The sequence below is a fragment of the Sabethes cyaneus genome, chromosome 1, assembly GCF_943734655.1.
Source record: "Sabethes cyaneus chromosome 1, idSabCyanKW18_F2, whole genome shotgun sequence".
In the NCBI taxonomy this organism is placed as follows: Eukaryota; Metazoa; Arthropoda; class Insecta; order Diptera; family Culicidae; genus Sabethes; species Sabethes cyaneus.
This window is the reverse complement of record NC_071353.1, coordinates 145,374,749-145,397,544: the sequence shown is the minus strand read 5'-3', so window position 1 is coordinate 145,397,544 and position 22,796 is coordinate 145,374,749. Positions and strand designations below refer to the sequence as shown.

At 41.0% G+C, this 22,796-nt stretch overlaps 1 protein-coding gene across 5 annotated transcripts in view; it reads right to left on the bottom strand.

The window, feature by feature from the left end:
* Positions 1–1,578: 1,578 nt before the first annotated feature.
* Positions 1,579–22,796, bottom strand: part of LOC128741621 (mannosyl-oligosaccharide alpha-1,2-mannosidase IA) — a 72,546-nt gene continuing 51,328 nt past the window's right edge. For 4 of the 5 annotated variants that reach the window (XM_053837595.1, XM_053837572.1, XM_053837581.1 and 1 more), the window contains exons 3-7: positions 11,462–11,860; positions 9,703–10,141; positions 4,153–4,436; positions 3,973–4,089; positions 1,579–3,910 (exon numbers count right to left, since the gene is read on the bottom strand). In XM_053837595.1, coding sequence (XP_053693570.1) covers positions 3,776–3,910; positions 3,973–4,089; positions 4,153–4,436; positions 9,703–10,141; positions 11,462–11,860 — 1,374 coding nt within the window. In that variant the 3' untranslated portion in view covers positions 1,579–3,775. Of the gene's footprint in view, positions 3,911–3,972; positions 4,090–4,152; positions 4,437–9,702; positions 10,142–11,461; positions 11,861–20,862; positions 21,533–22,796 lie in introns of all 5 variants that reach the window. The other variant, XM_053837602.1, reaches the window with a different exon arrangement.

Genomic DNA, 22,796 nt, shown 5'->3' with positions numbered 1-22,796 from the left:
CGAAAGAAAAACAAAACTGAAAATAAGAACTAAAAAAATGGAGAGGAAATGAGAAAAATGGAACCATAAAACAGGAAACACAGGACCGAAAAAAGGAAAACAAGAGAAAACAGAAAAAACGGAAGGAAAGTGAGAACAAAATTGAAGCGGAATAGAAAGTTGAAAAACTGGATTGAAAAAGAGGAAAAACGAAACAGAAAAGAGGTAAAATGTCTGAGAGAATAAGACGAAAAATGTCAATTCTCACTTCAAGTATAACTACTGGTCTGATTTCGTGTTCATGACCGGTTTGAAGCAGAACTTCAGTTCAAATTTAAGCCTTATTCAATGTCCAATCTAACTTAATTTCAATTTTAAGTCAATTTCAAGCTATGGTTCAATTTTATGTCTAATTTTAAATGTAACTTTCAATTTTGATTATGAAACCTGAAACCGATTATCTAATTGCACCCAAAAATCCGGAGTTTGCAAGGTACTCGGCCGGTATAAATTCGCCATCCTATGATTAAGTCCGATTTTCCAAAACATTTTTCTGAATGATCGGTTACCCCATCGGTGATCATTGATATTGTACGTCTAGGAACCTTGCCTTCCCGAAGTCTCGGTACCTAAGCTGGCAGCCCCATCACAAGTGTCGGTAGCGTGACCCGGTTAGAAGTGGAACAGAAGTTAACCTAGTACCGCCCACGGAAGATAGTAATATCCCAGCAACTGATCTCCAAGAAGTCAAACTAGAAATCGGGTTGGTAAAGATCAACACAGAAGCTGGTAAGGACTGCCTGCCGGCAGAGTTTTTTAAACATTGCCGAAAAAGGTCGGCAACGGCTGCACACCGGGTTATTTCCTAGATTTGGGAGAAAGAAATGCTACCGGAGGAATGGATGGAAGGAGTGGTTTATTCTATCTACAAAAAAGAGGAAGATCAGCTCGACTGCATCGCGGCATAATGCTGGTAGACGCTGGATACATGGTACTTCCCCAGCTCCTGTTATGCCGGCAGTCAGCGATAACCCATGGTCTCGTTAAAAGTTACCAGGCGGGCTTCATGAGGGCTCAAACAACTACGCACCAGATTTTTACCATCCGACAGATGATGTCTGCAGAAATGTCGGGAATCACATTACGCATCACATCTTGATTGATTTCAAAGCAGCATACGATACAGTCGATTGAGACTAGCTATGGCAGATAATGCACGAACACGTGTTTCCGGATAAAATGACTGATATCTACAGAGCTACATTGGATCGAATGATGTGGTTTGTACGCATCTCGGGGAGTCCCTTCGAGACGCAACAAGGGTTGACTATCCGTTCCAACTTCCCCTGCCGTTGTTTGAAGCGTAGCCAGGTATGCGATTATGTAGCCATCTACGAAGTGTTCAACCTTATATGCTAATGTTATTTGATATTTGCTGTGGAATGATTTTCTAGGGAATGGAATTTTAGGGAATGGTATATAATCCCTAAAGCAGCAATGTTGTAGCTCTGCTAATTTTGTAGGTACTGCTGCGGGAATCGTCAGGCAATATTCTTTTCAGTTCAGTTGCCAACTGTCGGAACACATTCGAATTTATAAAATGACATTTTATTACACGCATCACGTTCACTAACTACTATAGGGAAACAACGGCGCTGCGCGGCGGTGCGCCATTCCCAACTTCCTTGCTCTCACACGACGCACGACTTCAATCTGTTTTCAAAACTCATCATTAGTGTAGTGTAGTGAAGTGCTTTTTGTATGTTTCCTCTCTCTCCCGCACAGTTTTGTCGAGTTAAAATGCAATGCATTGCAATCAATCGGTTAAGTGTTCTCTGCTGATAGATCTGATCTGAGTGTTGTTTGTTTTTGTTTTTTTTTTTTTTTCATTTCTTTAAATACTATTATTTATACTCATTGTCCTATTTACTTGCTACTGAAAGAGTGCAACATTACTGAAAAAGTGGTAGGTAGTAGTAGTTGAACCTTAGTGTTTTGTTTATATTTTACTAAACTATTAATTACCCGCAGAATCTGGTGCTAACTATATAGAAGATATATCAACATTTTGTTATGTCGTCAGCATCTGGTTGGTTGGTAGAGTAGATAGGTAATACATTAAATAAACCGCTCGCATTTCGGTTGTTTGTTTCTTGATTTGATTTTTCATAGGTATTTTTTTATATTTAAAAAAAATGGTGCGAACTGGCAGACAGGATTTCCCGCTGTTTCAGTTTTACGTGATTCGTCAATTTCTACAATTCTACAAAGTGTGGCTATTGAAAGGTTACGTTTTTTTGTATTTTTTTTTTCAACTAAATATATACTCGCAGTAGGCTGCCACAAAGTTTTCTAACTTTTAAGGTTTATGTTGCTTTTTATGTAACGATATCTGTTCGTAGCATTTTTTTTTCGTTTAAAGTTGACTGATTTACTTTCGTTTTTTTTTTTGCTACAATAAATTATAACAGAATATTTACAAGCTCAAGATAGCGGGACGCGTTGTAATAGAGATGGCCTCCCTCATCGTGACCTACAACGACGAGACGTTTGCCACTAAATATATCATTTATTAAATAGGTTTCTAAAAGGCCCAAGAAATGATGCTCTCCTTCCTCCGTTGCACCCGATTGGTAAAGAAAATGCCACCATTAGGAAATGTTTTTTTTCTAGTTCTTATTGAAAGGGAAAACAATACAAAAATGGTACTTTAAATTATCAACGAGCGAAAAAAAACCGTCATGCGCTCTACTAATTTTGGCACTGTCTCGAGATTAAATGTGATTAGTTGAACATTTTCCCCCCCAATTGCCCGATCCCGATTTGTTGCCGGTCAGCTCAGCAGAACTGCCCTGGTTTGTTGTTATTGAAAGTATTACGCAAGTAGAAGCAAAGCATTTGCAAACCAATCAATGCTTATCAGCAGTTTGCTTCCTTGACTTTACGGTGGATTCAAAAACAAATGCTTTAAACTGAGAATACTTTAAACAACAATAAAACGACAGATTCGACAATCGCGCGCGGAAAACAGTTCTGTTAAAGTTTTCGAATATAGACACATTTCTGTATATTGTAGGTGGGTTATCTAATTTAACGTCTGGGTGCTGTTAGAAGATGTGCCAGTGATAACATCATGTTTCTGTGTCTATCACTAGGAAAAGATTTGGAAGAGTTGAAAATAGGTTTTTGTTTTGTTTTTAATCTAAACAGGTCATCTCTATCGTTCCAGGTTTCTTTTTTACATTCGTCTGCGCGTCATCAGTTTACTTCATCTATAATATCAATTATATTCTATACAGAACAATCGTCCTATCCGATAAATTAGTGGGTTTCATCACAATTATTTAGTTTATATATATATCTTTTTTCCTATTTAATTAACTACAATCATTCGAAACAAAAAAAAATCAATACGTACTCGTGTGTTATCCTTTTCTTCCTTCCTAAATGACTCTTGCGGGTTGTAATAAACTAGAACTCGCACGCGAGGCGCACACACGGCAACAGTCAAACTGGCTAGTTTTCTCATCTTTCGCATCACTACACAACAGTATAATAAGGAATCGCGCTTCCTCCGGATAATCGAGGAAGATCTTGGTCACGATACTACTACGAACACAGAGAAACAGAACAACGAATTTATACTCACGTAACGATGATTTGTCCACGCACGCACGCACGTACACACGCATCAAACAACCAAGGCAGAAAATAACTCTTCTTTAGTACTACTATTCTACGTCGTAGAATAATGCATCGTCTGCAGTAAGTGGAGTATACTATCAGCGTGTTCGGCCTAGGGTCCACTGGGGGTCGCCGCTGCTCGGAACAGGGGATTTCTACCCTTAACGGGCAGCGGATGTGCTTCGGTATTAAACACCCAGTCGTCCAGCGGTAGGAGGGAATCGTCCGAAAATAGCAAATACAGATACTAAAATAACGTAAAGTGATTAATCATTAATTTGCTGTTGAAAACTTGAGTTAGACACATACCTTAAGGGTTTCAGCCAGGAAGAAACTTTGCTGAACATCGTCCTTTTGTGGATCCGTAAGGTAAACATTCTTCAAACCGCTGAAGCCGTTCGGCGTTCGACAATGTTTCTCGAGGGCCTGCGAGTAAATAATCTTTTAACTAAGCTCACCAGAAAAGGTTTTTTAACAACTTCAGCTTACCTGCACCGCATCCCATCCCCAGTCGCGATACTTTTGGTCGTGCGTCAGCCGCCACATGACGAAGTAACTTTCGAACGTTTCCGGTCGCAGGATGTAGTACTTTTCGCCACTCTTCAGGGCTTTGGCTTCGACGCCGTCGTTGAAGCGGAACGCTTCCGGCCCCAGTCGGGTGTACGTCCGCACGTAGCTCTCGTGGCAGGTGTTGGTTATTCCCTCGCCAATTTCCAAGTACTTTTCCGAATACTGGTTGTTCAACGTCGTTCCTCCGAGTCCGAACAGGCCACCTGCGTTGTATCCAAATAATTCATTAATTATCTAATATATTTATCAAAAAGTCAACAGATCTTATGACCCCAGTTATGAGATCTTAAAACGAGCATCGTGCATTTGACAAAGCACGTCCCAGCGAGTGCTTCAGTGAAGTCTTTTATTTCCCACTTTTGACTGATTCTACTCGGGCTTTTGTAAAAGTGCCGGGAAAAAATTAACCCACGTTACAGAAGTTAACCTGACGAGTTAAGCCTCCCCCTCCCCTGGAAGGATCCGCTGAACTGCGGTTTACCTTCTAAATGCCTTAAAAATATCTCACAATTTAGGTAAGCATTATTCAGTCGTGACCGAGATTTTGTCCAAGTCCTGTAAAACAAGCTGCGTTTTTCGGTCTCAAGTCTTCTTAGTCAATTGACCGGGCCGCCAAGGACCTGATAGACTCCGGAATTGTCCGATTCAAGCATTCCATTGCGTTAAAACGTACCTCTATTGTGGGAAGATTTCGTATGAGCTCTCGACATGCCCGCGTACAAATTGCGGTGTGATAGAATCAAGCGATCTTTAGAGGAGTGTTCTGTCAATCCCTGTTAAGTTTAACCATCAGGCGACAGGCGAGTCAGAAGCTGACATCTAGTCGTAGGATTTTCTTTGACACTGCTGGCGATCCTAGGAAGAGGAAAATGATTCTTCCCCTAGATTGCCCAATTTTGCTTGAAGCTATTTCCAAGAGGAATGGTAGCGGTGTCAAAAATTGCTAGACTAATTATCTAGACCTTGCTAATTCTTGCTAAACTAAACTAAGGAGTTTCCAGGAACATTAAAAAGCGCAATGTTCCTGTTTTTTCATCCAAGATTCAACCAGCAATCTAGGCTACCGATCTTCCTAGAATTCTTCTTCTGGCATTTTTGCTTATACCTAGTAAGATTGTTTTTGAATTTATTAGTCACAAAATGGTACTTCCTTGCCGCGATTGTCTCCTTCGATGGTTAATTCATAGGTCGATTAGCGGGATGAGTTTATTACGGGGTCTTTGCAAAAGTGTAACAGAATTCCCAATGATTTCTTCAAGTTAACGATCGTTTTAAATGCGATTCATTTATCTTTTTGTGAAACTGGGCTTTTGCTGGCAAAGAGTGAACGAGTGCAAATCTACCAACCTTATCCACTAAGTCCGATCTCTACCATCCACCACGAGGTGCCGACTGGAGTACGCAACCTTGGTTGTTGGAACATGGACATAGGCTGAGCGAACATACTTCCTGGTATGATGTCCTTTAGGATTTCACCTGCATAATAATTTTCCGCATGTTCTGTGCAGCTGTTCGGGCGAAAGGTTAAACGTTTTTCGCTGTGACCGTTCTTCCCGTAAATTTACAAACTCATCTACTACTTTAAATTCGTCTCTTTCGATTACAACATGCCTATGCGAGCTGGTTCGCACTCGTTTACTCCTGCTGACAAGTACCTGATTTTAGACGTATTTATCAGTAATCCAGCCTTTTCTGTTTCTCGTTTCTGCTTGGTATACTGCTGAGCCACCATCTAAAACGTTCTTCCGAAAGTACCCACGTCGTCAGCGAAACAGATAAATGGCCTGCATTTATTGAAGCTCGAGCCCCGCATGTTGAAACCCGCACATCTTAATCAAGCTTTTCACCTTCTCGGAGAAACCGTTTTCGTCCATCATTTTCCATAACTTTTCACGGTCGATAGTATCATGAGCGGCCTTGAAGCCTCCGCTTCCGTTTATACTTCACAAAAAATAGCCCATAACGCCTTTCATCCGTATACGACACGTGCGCGTACACCTTGCGTATGCACGTTTACTGTGTCAAGTCCCTAGAAAAGTGCCAGTCTGAATAGTGTTTTACATCGTTACTTTGCAGGCACTTTGAGGAGGAGAACTCATCAACTGCTTAGACTCTTTTTACACGTTTTTTTGCGATTTTTGAATTAACGCGTTTTTTTACATAATTTTTCGAATTAACGCGCTTTTTACCGGTTTTCTTTTACAAGCCATGTATCCTCCATGCAAAAAAGACTTGAGTGTATTTATATACTGAAGTTTCGACATATTGATTCTCAGTTCAATTCTACTAGCCTTTGCATTTAACCTGACACGGATTACCTACGGCATTGCAGTTTTTAGTGATAATATTGCAGTCTTCCGCGAACCCTAGGTGCTCGTTATTCTTGCTAAAAATCATGCCATGCAATTACGAATGATGATATACAACATACATGATAGTCCATTCTTTTTCCGCAACCGTCGGAGCAAATTGAAAGGACTCAAGAGTGCAAAACTCATAGCATATCTTTCGTTCCAAGATAGCTTCAATCGTTCGCGTCAGTTTATCTGAAAAACCATTCTCGCGCCAAGCTATTAATTCGCAATCGACTGTATCGTATGCTGCCTTGAAATCCATGAAAATATAATGCGTGGGCACGTTGTACTCCTGATATTTCTGAAGGATTGTCGGAGTGCCAAAATTTGATCCACAGTAGTACTGGCCCCGCATTTTATTACGCATTATCTTGCTACTTGGAGAGCACTTACAGGCAGTGTTGATCAGTGTAATTCCGTGATAATTACAGCAATCGAGCCGACCGCCCTATCTGTAGATAGGACAAACTGCTCTTACCATCCATTCTTCCGGCAGTTTTTCTTCTTTTTCTTCAGCATAGAGCCGGGGTGGCTCGTGCTGTTTCAAGCACTCGTCTCCATTCAATTCGGTCTTGGGCCACTCGTCGCCAATTTCCTAGTCGTTTCAGAAGTCGCAAATCGCTTTCGACCTGGTCGAGCCATCGTGCACGTTGGGCCCCCCTGTTCCTGGTGCCGGTGGGGTTGTTGAAGAGGACTATTTTCGTCGCACTGTCGTCCGGCATTCTTACGACGTGTCCGGCCCACCATAGCCTGCTAACTTTCGCGAGATGTACGATGGGAGTCTCCCCAAGCAATGCCTGTAGCTCGTGATTCATACGCCTCCGTCACTCTCCGCTTTCAGTTCGTAAACCGCCAAATATCGTCCGCAGCACTTTCCGCTCAAACACGGCAAGAACGCGTATGTCCTCCGTAAACAGCGTCACGGCTTCAAGTCCATAAAGAACTACCGGTCTAATAAGGGTTTTGTACATTGCTAGCTTCGTGTGGCGGCGTATGCTTCTTGATCGTAGCGTTTTACGAAGGGCAAAGTAGGCCCGATTTCCCGCTTGGATGCACCGCTGGATCTTCTTACTAGTGTTGTTTTCCGCGGTCACCAGCGATCCCAAATACACGAACTCCTCTACCACTTCTAGTTCTTCGTCGTCAACGGTTACCGTCCGTGGGAGACGCGCGTTTGTTTCCTTTGAGCCTCTTCCTTTCATGTATTTGGTCTTCGACGCATTTATTTTTAGCCCAATTCTCCTAGACTCCGCTTTCTGTCTGGCGTAGATTGCCTCCGCCGTCGCAAAGTTCCTGGCAATGATATCGAAGTCATCTGCCAAGCCTAGAAATTGGCTACTCTTGGTAAAAATCGTGCCCCTCGTTTCGATGCTCGCTCGTCGGATCACCCCCTAAAGAGCGATGTTGAACAGCATGCAGGATAGACCGTCACCTTGTCTCAACCCTCGTCGGGTCTCGAAGGGACTCGAGAGTGTCCCAGCGAGGCGTACGAAACACAACACTCGATCCAATGTAGCTCTGATCAATCGCGTCAGTTTGTCCGGAAAACCGTGTTCATGCATTTTCTGCCATAGCTTGTCTCGATCGACTGTATCGTATGCTGCTTTGAACTCAATAAAGATGTGATGCGTGGGCACGTTGTACTCCCGACATTTCTGCAAGATCTGTCGGATAGTAACAATTTGGTTCGTAGTTGCGCGAGCCCCCATGAAACCCGCCTGATAATTCCCTACGAAACCTTGTGACAGCCGGCGTAACAGGATCTGGGAGAGTACCTTGTAGGCGGCGTTTACCAGCATAATACCGTAGCTTCTCCTCCTCCCAAGTCCTCGAAATAACCCAGTGTAGAGCCTTTGCTAGCGTTTCTCCGCCACGTTTGTAAAGCTCTGCCGGTAGGCGGTCCTTCCCAGCGGCTTTATTGGTCTTCAGCAGCCTGATTTCTCGTTTGACTTCTTGGAGATCAGGTGCTAGGACATCACTATCTTCCATGGGCGCTCCTAGGTTAATTTCCGTTCCGCCTCCTTCTGCGACTTCGCCATTGAGGTGTTCATCGAAGAACTGCTTCCACCTGTCGACCACCTCGCGCTCGTTTGTAATTAGATTCCCTCCCTCGTCCTTACACATGTCAGGTTTCGGTGTGTAGCCCTTCCGAGTTTGGTTCACCTTCTCATAAAACTTGCGCGTGTCATTAGCTCGGAATAGTTGCTCTAATTCTTCACGAACTCTGTCCTCCTTTTGGCGCTTTTTTCTCCTCAGGATCGTGGTCAACTGGTTCCGTTGAGCGTATTCTGCCCCAACCGTCTTCGAGGTTTGAAGCACCTAACTCTTCGGAAGAAGGCGGTACCTCATTCAGTACTCGCGCGTAGTTCTCGGCAGCTGGGTTATCTAGCTGCCTGATGTTCAGCCGAGGAGGGCGGCTTTGACGTGTCCGGTATACGGTGGACAGCTTTGAGCGCACATGTACTGCTACTAGGTAATGGTCAGAATCAATATCCGCACCCCGACGGGAGCGTACGCTCGTGATGTTAGAGAAGAACCAGCCCTCTATGAGAACGTGGTCAATTTGGTTCATTGTACGTTGGTCAGGTGATCTCCAGATGGCTTTGTGGATATCGTTGCGCGGGAAAGAGGTGCTTCGGATCACCAGCCCTCGCGAAGCTGCGAAGTTTATACATCGTTGGCCGTTATCGTTTGTGTCGGTGTGCAGGCTATGGGGTCCTGGGGTCCGATTGCATTATTCGTGACAAAACCGGATCCGAGTCAAGCGGTTAGGAATTTGTCACTGGAGTTAGTACAATTCGTGAGACAGCCAGCAGGCGAAATCTGGATCTAGAGGAGTCAAGTTTGTGTCAATACGTTAATTAGCGACGGATTTTACAGTCGCGAGTTTCCTTTGCGCGATATTGGAATACTTCTGTTTGTTATTACTACAAAATTGGATCAAATTAAGCGGAAAAGACTATAGAATTAAAATCTGAAATAAAAATAGTGACTCTTTCAAAAATTTTAGTTGACTATGTTCCCTCAACGAGATTTTAACCACAAGACCAATACACCAAACCTAACTAAATAGAATTTCTTGCAGTCTACTAACCGAAACCCAAGTGCTACTTACCAGCAAAGCAAGCCAGATGGTCCATCTTATGGTCCAGCCGTTCGAACTTGAGATCCGACACGTACGTCAGCCCGCCGGGGCTGGTGCGGATCATGTTCTGTATGATGGCTTGCATCGCGTCGTCGAACATTTCGCGGGCCTCCTCGTCCTCGTGGCCGGACTGGATCCACGCCTTCAGCAAGTACTCGTAGAAGCTGTCGCCGAGCGCTCCGAGCGACATGTGCTGCTGGCCCCACTTGCCCGTCTTCGGGTTCAAATAGTTCGGATAGAGGCCCTTCGGTTTCTCGATGTCCTTCAGCACCGAGCGAATCGTTTGTACCCGCTCGCGGTACACCGAGTCGCCGGTTACGTCGCTGAGATAGGAAAACTCCAGGTGCAGCGTGCCGAACTCGGACAGGATGCTGCTGCCTCCGCTGGCCCAGCCGTAATTTTTGCTGATCTGTGCGGTGCGTTAGAGAGGGAAGGCGAAAAATGATTTATTTTAGCGAATGCGTGGCACACCGTTTGAGTAGTTAAGTGAAAATTAGTTTCAATTCAAAGTTGTTATGATTTGGAGTGTTTTTTTTATTCTAAAAAATTCTAAAACATGTTTTTTGGACTGCAAAAATTTTACAAAACAAAGTTTGCCTAGAAGATTATGAAACAATAAAGATAATGTATTCAATGAGTAAGTACAGGTTTTATCACCAGAGATTTAGACAACCGATGGCACTTCAACTATAGAATTGTATTTTTTTTTTTGAAAAAAAAAAAAATCTAATAAGAACAAATATTTGAAAGGAACTCTGAGATGATTGTAACCTATTATCTCACGGGCCTCTTGTGAGATCCAATGTTCAAATATGTTCAAAGTAAACGCATGGTTGGATGAGCGATATTCCTACCCTAGAGCGTGACAGGCTATATGTATACTAAACGTGTGCAGCTGGAAGGAACTATACTAGAGAATAGAAGAGACACCATTTACTAACCTTGTAGAACAGATTGACAAAAAAGATTTCTATATGATTGGCGACCCGCTCGAGCAAGGTCTTAGGCTGCAAGATTGGATTACGGTTTTGTTTTTGGATTATGAAGACCGATTGAGACCATACCCAACACACAAAGATAGTGTTAGCAAAGGAAGAAGGCATGATGTTTTTCAAACACGTTTGTACAGACATTACCATTACCAATCCAGACAGAATTCGGAGGTGGAAAGAAAGAGATCATTGATAGTTGATTTCGATACCGGTTAGGTTGAATAGCGAAATGGAGTTGAGCGTAAAAATGGTGAATCGGAAAAAATTTCGCCTATGCATTCTACTAATACCAATCCGCGTGTGAATTACCGTGCTAAGAAGTGAAGCTCGTAAAAAGATTGTAAGTTGTCGTACTGTCAATGATTGTTAAGCGACGTGATTAGCGAGCATGCGACCTCAGATGTATGTACAGGATACTATGGTATTCGGTTAAAGTTTATACTCAACGAAACCTAGAGAATAATTGAAACTGAGCTAGGGAATGTGTTTGAAGAATGTGTTAAGGAATGGGATTCTCTTGGATTTTGAACAACAACCTACTGAACAAGTTCAGTTGAAAGTCTTTTCTTATCTTACAGAATATTTTAAAACTAACATCTTGTGCTATTAGATTCGTTACAATCACCTCGAATCCCATCCCGTCCAATAAAATGATTGTATATACGTACTCTAACAATGTTTAATTAGTAAAAAAATTGAAGAAAATGGTTCGTCCAATGCAAACCAAACCAACTCACCCCATTGTTGACGTTGACGAGCGCATACGGAATCCCGGTCGGCGTCTGGAACGCCGGCAGCAGTTTATCGGCCACATATTTGGCCTTATCCAGGAAGAGCCGGTCACCGGTGAACGCGTAGCATGTCAGGAATCCGCCGATGAATCGAATGTTGGTTTCGAACACCGATAGATCCATCCCGACGCCCTCGAGCGAAAACTTACGCTCGACCCAGTCGCGACCCTCGTCGAACTCTTTGTGCAGTCCCATCAGATACAGCGTATCCAATCCATCCACTATGGTAGCGCCGAGATCGAACGCCCCAAAAATGCTACCCGAATGGCCCCGTTTGCTGATCGGTTTCAGTTCGTTCTTTCCCCATGCGTACAGTTTGTAGTTGTCCCAAGCGTGGATCATCATCTGTGGAATTGAAGATAAAAAAAAAACAAACTTGAATTAGAAAATGATTAAAATTCATTGAAAACCACACAAAAACAAGCATTCCCTTTCACTATCTGATGTAAAGGTCGTTTAACCCCACCGAAATTAGAGATACTGCCTCGAACTGGGCAATCTGTTACGTGTTTTGTCAGTTTAAATCACGGCTACACGCATCCATCGGTTATGGGACAAACTAACTGCAAGTCACCATGACAGTTTCGAAGGCAAGCCAGCCAACCGTAACTGGAAATTGCAAACTCAGAGCCTATACTGAATGCAAGTCATTGACACACTGACAGAGCAACTGGACATGGATAGGTGAAAACTTTTCGTACCAAAATAAAAACCATCTTAATTTGTTCTCGATTATTTTTGTCAAAAACAAGGTAAAATTGAATAGAGTTTTAGACTTGTTAGCATCGAGTGAAAATTTGGTTACAAATTTTGCGATTCCGAGGAATCTAAATAAATGCTTCAAATATGGCGAAAAGGAAAGTGTTCACACGAGAAAATGCATCTGAAAATGCTCTGTGGGAAACAATAGTCGGCGGAAAATGATTTGGGACAGCACTATTTAGACTGCATTGAGAACGATGATCACTCGATAGTTCTCACAGTTCAACTTGTCGCCTGTTTTGTAGATCTGACTGATAACCCCATCCTTTCACTCCTCCAGCAGCTGTTCCTTATCCCAAATTCTAACAATTAGCCGATGTATACGAACGGCTATTTAACGTTCACGAATTAATCTGGTGTACCGCAAGGCAGTAACTTGGGACCACTGTTGTTCGCTTTATTCTTGAACGACAACACCTGCGCCCTGGAAAGAGGCTGCAGATTGGAATGTGATGACGATTTTGAGCTCTATTTGACAATTTGAATACAAAGACCATATTAATTAAGCAAAAATGTGAATCACAAACTATGTAATTTAGTGTAATTTTTGTATTATTTTTCTCTGTTTATTGTGTTATTTCTGTGCAGTTTGGTATAATTTTTGTATGATCGTCGTCGTCAAAAGCATAGAGCCATGGTGGCTCATGCTGTCTCAAGCAATCGTCTCCATTCAACTCGATCTTGGGCCATCCGTCGCCAATTTCCCAGTCGCCTTAGAAGTCACAATTCACGTTCGACTCTTCGCTTCCAGTTTGTACTCCGCCAAATATCGTCTGAAGCACCTTCCCCTCGAACACGGCAAGGGCGCGTAGTCCTCCGCGAGCAGCATCACAGCTTCTAGTCCATAGATAACAACCGGTCTAATAAAGGTTTTGTACTTTGTCAGCTTCGTACGCCAGCGTATACTTCATGCATGATAAGCCGTCACCTTTTCTCTCTCAATCCTCGCCGCGTCTTAAAGGGACCCGAGAGTGTCCGGCGAGATGCGCACGAAACACATCACTTGATCCAATGTAGCTCTAATCAGTCTCGTCAGTTCATCCGGAAAGCCGTGTTCGTGCATTATCTGTCATAACTAGTTTCGATTGACCGTATCGTATGCTGCTTTGAAATCAATAACATGTGATGCGTGGGCACGTTGTGCTCCCTGCATTTATGCAAGATCTGTCGTATGGTGAAAATTTGGTCCGTAATGGCAAAGGAGTCCCCATAAAGCCCGCCTGATAATGCTCTACAAAACTTAGTGCTACCGGTGCGGTGACAGCCGGCGTAACAGGATATGGGAGAGTACCTTGTAGGCGGCGTTTACCAGCGTTATGCCACAACTTTTGGATCGTATTTGTATATGCTTTCGTCTCATTTTGTGAACTATTTTTGTATCGATTCTCTGTATCCATTTTTTATCCTATTTGTATATTTTGTTTACAATTTTTCCATTTTTGTGTAATCTCTGTACATTCCTCTACCATTGATTGTGTTATTTTTGTATCACTTTGCTGCCAAATAATACCTTTTTAGTATTATTTTTATAGTGTGTGTGTGTCATTATTATCAAACTGCGTTACTTTTTTGGCGTAATCCATAATGGCGTACAGCTAAAAACAAATCGACATAACTTATCATTTTTTGTGCCTTTGTGAATTTCTTTTTTTTTTAATTTCATTATTGATTATTTTAGTATTTTTTCTTGTATCATTTTGTGTCATTCTGGTATAATTTTTATTTAAATACCGTTGATATGTTATTCTTGTTGCATCATTGCCTCATTCAAATGCCACTTGGGTGACATTTTTATACTTTTGTGCTTTTTGGTAGAATTGCTTCATGTTTTAGCCAATAGTGGCATTTTCGAATCATTGCCAGGCACTGGGCGAAAGAACAAATGTCGAAAAAAGTTTAGGTGGCCTCATTTGTCCAATATAAAGAGGTTAAATATAAGAGTTAAATATAAAGAGGAACTTTAGAATGGAATGCAAAACTGTTGAGGCATAACATTCATTGTTTAATTTTGCCTTAGAGCATGGTGAGGCATAAGTGTGATGTTTGAAGTTGTCATCAATTTTCGTGAGATATAAAGAAGGATAACAACATTATATATTTTAAAGTGATGCAGTAACTCAATGTCTTCACATTCAACTATAAATCATCTACGGTAAGTGTTTTGCAAAATAAATTCTTCTTTCTTCTGGTCAAGTGCCGATGCGCACTTTTACCCCACTTGCGGGGCAAAAGTGCGAAGCTCAAATCCATGAAATTAGCACAACAGTCGCTAACAAAACCATATTATCTTCAATCTGCGTTATATTTCGGTAAGGAATATTCTCAATTTGTACCTTTTCTATTTTGCGCTGGTGTATTGCAGCCTCCATTAGATCGAAACTTTTCCAAACGTTTGTTTTTTGTTTCTTCAGCAGAAAAACATTGTTTTCCTTCGGCCAACATCTGTAGAGCTCACAATTTTCTGCAGATCTTCCAGTTCTAGTATCTGTAATATAGTGCCTAAAGCTGTATATAATTAGCAATACATTTTTGCCTCCTCCATGAATCGCACTTTTACCCCGTCCGTGAATCGCACTTTTACCCCACAAGGCGCTTGACGGGGTTAGATTAAAAAATTACAGAAAAGCGAAATATATTTTGTAAATTCTTTTCAACGTATTTTCAAAAGAGATATGTGAGTGATGTAAAACGCTGCTACAAATTTTCAACAAATAGTATCCTCCTGTTGATATCGTATTTGCCGTATAACGAAAAATTACATCAAAACCGCCCTAAAATAACATTTGCACATAACTCAGCAACTATGCTTCGTAAGCAACCAAAGCTTACGATAGATTCAAGCTGTCAAAGTAGTCACCTATCCATACCAATGTAGTCAATTTACTCGGTACCTGCACCGATTGAATCGAATTTTTACCTGCACCGCACTTTTACCCCTCCTTACTCTATAGCTGCTTTCCCGTATTCTGTTCTGTGGCCTAAGACCGTTAGCGGAGTTCTTAGTCGGTGATTACCAGGCTGATTTTCGTGACAGTCGCTCCAAGATAGATCAGATGTTTAGCCAACTAGACAGTAACTAAACAAATTTCGGGATAACAACTTATGATCTCATCATTCGTTTGTTGGCTTTAAAGCTGCGTACGATTCTGTAAAACGAAACGTGCTGTAGCAAATACGCATGGTTTTTCAACAAAATGATGATTCTGGATGGATCATAATCAAAATTAATCGTGCGTCAGCCGCTTTCGTGGCGTTAGAAGGACTAAAGCAAGGGTTTGCACTCTCTAACCTAATGTTCAACATTGCCTTGGAAGATGTAATACGAAGAGCCAACGTAGAAAGGAACGGAATTATCATCAATTGGAAGGGAAGCCTAAACTAAGTAGGGTAAATTGCCAATTTTTGCACAGCTAAGCACTCGTACACAGCAATTTGTTGATTTTGAATAAAAAAAAGTAGTTTTTTTTTCGTAACACCACTTACTATGTCGATAGACTGTTATAAAATAGATTCCTATAGCCATCTGAACGGTGAAAAATGGTAAACATCGCGATACGGAAAACTACGGCTCCCACCGCTTGCAAATAAACAAAAAGCAACACCGCAGCGAACTGAACTGTCAAATGCTCGTTGCAGAAAAACAGGGGTTAGAACAAGAAAAACAGGTGTGCAATAAAATTGGAAGGAGTGTCGTACGTTGTTCCAGTTATTGAGCTTACTAATTATTGGCAATTTATTTTGTAAAGACCCAATTTTATTTACCAATTGAGTAGGTATTTCAATTTAATTTAATGTCTTTTTGTGCTATATTTGTACTTGTTTGAATTGCTTTCGTATCGCTTCAAGGTGGAATGCATGTAAAATCAAACTCTAAGAGTGGAAAAGTGGTCTGGTTTTAAACACTTATAACTCATTCATGTCATGGTAATTACCATGATTTCCGCATCAAACGAGAGGAATTTTCCTGCGAGTTGATTCGCATAGAAAAAGTTCATATTTCAATGGTGCAAACGAGGGAATTTTCTATACATTTTTTCTACCATTTTGCAACTTTCCAAATACAGAGGTAGCTTGAGAACAGGATTGGATAGCATCGAAACGACGATCCTGATTATTATGACTAGTTTGGACAAATGTACGTTTAACGAAAACTTTTTTTGAATTTTTTTTTGAAAAATTGAGATTGAAAAAATTTTGAAATTTGGTTCCCGGCTGCCTGATCTCAACACTGCAGGTTTCGGTGACGACTGAGCCACACGACCTTGTTAGTAGGTAAGCAGCTTCATATAAGTTATTTTAATTAGTTGTTTCGTTTAAGCTCATGAAACACCTCTTACTATACAGTGAAAACTCTGGCCGAAAAAAGTTTAAATAATGCTCATGCATACCAGAACAAAAAATTACATTAATAATGGAAGCACTTATGGGAACCCAAATGATGCAACTCTATTCCATTTGAAGTACTGCTGGTGAGATTGTTCTATTTTTGCTCATATATACTTTATTTCATCTTACCATTAAATCATTGTTGCTCTATTTAGTAAGCTTCATATATTGTATATTTATACATGAAAGTTGCTGGGTATATAAATTCGATTCTGCAGTAATTCTACGTCCATACATTGGAAAATCCTTGAGGTGATGATGACTATCCTCATACAGACATACATACAATTAAGCTCAAATCGAATACTGTCCCTAATACTGGACATAATAAACCTGCATCCATGCAACCACCATGCAGAAAAAGATCCTACAACATTTTAAAACTCCAGCACAAATTTTGTGAGGTTTGTTGTATAAAAGTTAAATAAAGTTCTATTCACATAAAATGCTTGTTGAAAGTGCTGGTAATGCGGAATGCATGCGGAAATGTATCCATTGATAATATATACAAGGCACGTTGATAGGTTGACATCAAACCGATATTTTGCTGTAATTTTTTTCTGATTTTTCTACCTTTTGCTTAGGGTGTTTTGCTGCTTCGTCGTAATTGCCTATTCCCGTCCTATCCAACGCAAATTATTAAAAATATCAGCAATTTTTATGACACAATGCAAAACTAGTTATTCCCTAATATTTAAGTTTGTTGACTATCTACACTACAAATTTCCTACGTTTTTTCGTGCGACGAAGAAGAAAATGTCGACTAATCGTTTCAATTTCCGTCATTCATAAAATGAATATAACTCATACAACGCATTGTTAGTGTTCTGCAGCCGGGAAAACTTGCATAGCCTACAGAAAATTTGCAGAATAACATTTGTTATGCCGTCCTACACAAATAGGGTAAGGAACGAGTTAAGCAGTGTTACCTATTTTAATCAGTTGAACATAAATGATCCGAAAATGCACTTTTTTATTCATATTTTCAAAATCTTTTGATAGGATCATCTTCACAAATCACTTAACCATACATTTGATTCACACAAACACAATTTACTGGGCTTCCGACAAGAAATATGATGAATTAAAAATCGTTGCCCAAAAACGTACATTTTTCAGCTGCTCTTCAGCAATCACCACCTCGCTACTAACGAATTCATCAAATTTTCAGCACTGATTACAACCACTCTAAAAGTCAAGCACTCAATTGTCACATACCATATTATTCAGTCTCTTTTTTCTATTATCTAGGGCTTTGTCACTAGCCAAAAGTTTTATTATTTTCTAACAAAACTGAAAACAAATTCTGAATTGACGGAACCTGTTCACCACTAGCAGCAGCTGCAGCACAACTGATGAACTATCGTGTTGCCAAGACACTGTTTCGGTTCTGGAAATAAGAATTTTAAGTTTGAAAATAACTGAAACCTCCTATGGTGAAAACGTGGTTCAATACTTTCAAGAGAAATGTATGTTCATAATTAATTTTTCTTTATTAAAAACAACACAAAAGACAGCTTTTTCAATAATTTTCGAAGATTTTCTTAGTGATTTAATAAAGCAACGATGTGTTTAAATGTTATTTGCTTTGGCAACACTGTTCTGAGTCGGATCGTTTGTACTGCTATATGTTTACCTCTTTTGTTCTCCCACCATCCTTATGAACAGCGAGTGAGACGTCAAACTCGCAGTTTCCCATAAGAACACCAGAGAATAAAAGAGACGACGAATACCGTTTGCCGAACGGTGCGGTGAGTGTATGCCCCGATAAACAATTTAGACAGATGGCATTTTACGCATCTATGCCGATACGCTATGCCGATTACGCATCAGATGCCGATTAGTAGGTCGCGGATAGGAACGCGAACTTACTGAATAGGGGGAAAAATTCGAGGGATTTTTTAAGGGGACGTAAAAAAATTCAGATTTCAGGATTGCTTAAAAAAGCACCTTGCGGGTGAAAATGGGTTCGGTCTGTCCAAAATCAGTTCCGCCGCTCCAACTTTTAAAGCGAAAAATCAAAAGTTTAGCTCAACAATAGTGTCTTCCAATGGTAACAGCTTGAAGAACTAAAGATAGCAAGAAGATTGGTATGCTGATATCCCCCACTTACTCAACCCATCGCTTGTAATAAGGTAAAACAATCAGTGACCCGCTTAGACTGCTTAAAACTAGTAATTTGTAATTTGTTTGTTTATTTCTTACGGTAGCCTGTTAGTTTGAAACTTTTGTATCAGGTCAAGGAAAATACATCAAGGAAAATAGGTACAATGTGACTAAATAGAACATACAAATTAGATAAATATTATTCTTAATAACTAGTTCTTTACCCTACATGCGCGCTAGCTTCGTAAACATTATTGTGATTTTTAGTGCGGACGATGAAACATTTTGATGGACGGATTTTAAAACGGTACGACGAGTTTATGATATAAAGTCAGTTGCGTAATTTCAATCAAATGCTTTATTAATCGCTTTTTAGTGAATTCAAAGGGCACGGATCGGAAGCTAAGTGTGTTTGAGTCAAATGAGCAGCAGAGCTTTTGGAGCATTCAATAAATCCACCTAAGAAATGATGCAAATTAGATGGCTTTCCTTACTACGACGGGAATTAGAAATAAACCCTACTTCTTGGATCTTGCTTATTTCAACAATGTTTAACATTTAGACCAAGCATCGTAGACATTTTTGTTATTAAAATTCTAGCAAATTTTCTCATCAATTCCAGAAAAATACCATTCGGAAAAAGTATGAGCAGAGAAAAATCTACTCAAAAGTAGTTTTTTTCCCGGTAGATCGACAATTCTCGATTGCATCGAACAGATTTTTTGTTCCTCATCAGTAGCACATACTTGTAGCAGAGCTTTTCATTCCAATAGATACCATCCACTTATTGATACTGACAGGTACATTCAATCACTAATGCAGAAAGATAAAATGGAAAGTATATCAATCACGACCCCACCGGCACCAGGAACAGGGGGGCCCAACGTGCACGATGGCTCGACCAGGTCGAAAGCGATTTGCGACTTCTGAGACGACTAGGAAATTGGCGACGAGTGGCCCAAGACCGAGTTGAATGGAGACGAGTGCTTGAAACAGCACGAGCCACCCCGGCTCTATGCTGCTGAAGAAGAAGAATATCAATCACGAAACCATACATACCGAGCAGTGACGTATCATGATTCAGAGGTTTTTTATCGAGCTTTTTATCGCAGCATGAATAACATTAAAATAACAAAAGAATCGAGCAAAAAGCATTTTAAAACGGCTCTCGATTACAGTCAGTCAGTAGACTCACATTAGACTGCTGCAGACTGGTATGTAATTGGATGTACCGATTGAGAAAAAACTATATTGCGCTTAATAAAAATGCAAAACAAATAAAAAAAACGCAGCTGCTGTTTGAAGATGAAACAGTCTAACTATATATGCTTGAAACGTTCGCCTGAATGCGATGCCATTCACAATCAAGTGCAATCAAAGCAATTTCCTAGTCTGAATGTGAACCATTTCCGTGACAACAGCTCGCGGTTGATGAACTCGTATCGCATTCTTTTGAGAGCAAAAAACACAGTGAGATGCAAATTTATTGTGCAGTCTGTCCCCGTCAAATGTGGTTCCACTTTTCTATAGATAATTCGTATCGACAACAACGGCAGCGATTAACCTCAACAAAAATGCGTTACAAAGGCCGGCCGTCGATATACCGGCCGGGGTTCCGGAGCACGAACAATGACGAGCAATCCGAATAATTGAGGAGCTTCAAGGGTGCACATTTCAGACATTTCCTCGTTTTGTTTTGCTTCAATTATCCGCGCGAGCAAAAGCTGTCACTCGTCGTCAAAATAGTCCGGTCCAGCGCGTTCCGCACTATTGAGTTATCGTTTGTTGCTGCTAACAGGCAAGTCACATACATTGCACAGTGAAGGCCCAAAGGCGGGCAGCAAAAAAAAAAGCTTCTATCAATTCCCCTAACTGGACAGTGCATACTTTTCTTACATATTTTTATGATTGTATCGGTTTTTCAATTTTTTTCCTACCAGTTGTCTATGCAAAACCACAGCTTTTCCTCGCTAAGAAAAACGAAACTATTATGCGGTCATCATCGTGGTCTTCGATACGGTCATTGCTTCCCTTTCCTACTAAGCTAACAACATCTAATCGTTTCACTAAGCCACAGTCCGCACTTGCCATACCTCTCTTATCTTCTCGCGTTTCTCGTAATCGATGCCGGCGGACGTTCGGTCCTCGATTCGCAGCCAGTCGGAAGCGTTGAAGTATCGCGGAACGTAGCTTTCATTGCTGAAGTACTTCTGCCGGCCGATGTCCTCCTCATCCGGGTAGTAAGCGTCGTAATCTAAATCCTGACTAGAAAGCCGACTGAAGCTGTAGAACGGCCCATCGGAGGAACTTTTCAGTCCCGCCGGTGGCGGCCGCACCGTGAACTCATCCCGCGGATCGAGAATCAAATTATCTTCCACACTCGCACCATACCGATTGAACTTGGTGAAATCTTCGTACGTCCGGAACCGATCTACGGTATGATCCTCACCGTTCTTCCTGTAGACGACCAGCGTCACACCGGTTACGGCCACCACAAAGAGCGCTGTCGCGACACCACTCAAGGCCGGAGCCATCACACCGTGTAGCGCCCGTTCGCTCACACCCGGACTGCCCGCACTTCACTTTTGTTTTTTCTCTCTCTCTCTTTTTCGCCGTACTTAATTCACGTTCACATTCGCCGGTCGGTTTCGGAAGCTTTTATCCGCGCTTTATAGTTTAACCCCGGGGTAGCACCGGTGGTTGCTTTCGTCGAATGCTAATCGGTATTTGAGGGTTAGCACATTTTAGTTCCCATTTATGAAACTGCGAGACAGAATGCATTACAATTAAACTTTATTGTTCTGACACTGGCCAATCGTCACTAGCGCGGCGCGTCCGCGCGTCCGAATGAAACGTCCGTGTCCGGATGGATGAATAGTACCTATGTGGCACACATGACAGTACAGTCGGTACCGTGGCGAAGGTCACGTAACATTTTCAGTTGGAACACACTCAGCCAATGTCGTTAGAAGATTTTGGTTAATGTGTTTATGGGAGCAGCAGAATTATGAATGAGTATTCCAGTTTATATAGCTGATTACTTTGAACATTCAGCTTTATTGATTTGTCAAATTTTTAACTTAAATACTTAATAAGCATTGATTTCTGTAGCATAGTAACTAATATCCAACCATTCCTTTTCAATTCAATTCCATTTCTTTTCAAATGTTTCCCGTAAAGCACAACTTTATTCCTTAAGAACCGAGGGAAATACTTTCGTTTCGAGTTTTTCGTATATTTGAAAAGTTCCCAATAGAATTTCTGTAGTGCGATTGGAGTTCACCGCTGTGGAGCGAATGAGGTTTGATGAATTGTTGAATAAAAAATGAAAGTGCGATGAAAAGATGACGAAAAAGTGATGAAAAAATAATAAAACTACGATGAAAAGTTGACGAAAATACGGCGAAAGACGATGATAATACGTCGAAAATAATATGAAAATACGATGAAAAGACGCCAGAAGACACACAAAAAAACGACAAAAAAGATATTTAAAAAGCCTCAAAAGGGTGACAAAACAAGCAAAAAAGATGACGACTGCCTTACATCAAGACGACGAAAGGGCAGTAAAAAGACAACATTTTGTTGCGGTGGCAGCAAATAAAACGACGAATACATAGCAAAAAGCAACGAAAAGATGACCAAAAAATGGCGAAAGGACGACAAAAGACGACGAAAAAATGACAAAAGGAGCGTGAAAAGATAATACGAATACGACGGAGAGAGGACAAAAAGACAACGAATACGAAGAAAACATAACAGAAAGACTAAAAAAGGCGTTGATAAAACAACACTATGATGACCTAAGAACAATGGAAAGACATCAAATAGATTACAAAAAGAAGAAGAATCAGCTACGAATGTCACAATGATGACGACGAAAATGATGATGAGGAAAAGGTTAGGAAAAGTTGACGATTAAAAAACGTCAAAATATGTTAAAAGGACGCTTAAAATATGTCGAATTAGTCATATTTCCGTCGTTGTTTTCGTTAACCTTTCCCTGCGTTTTCATCGTTTATGCTTT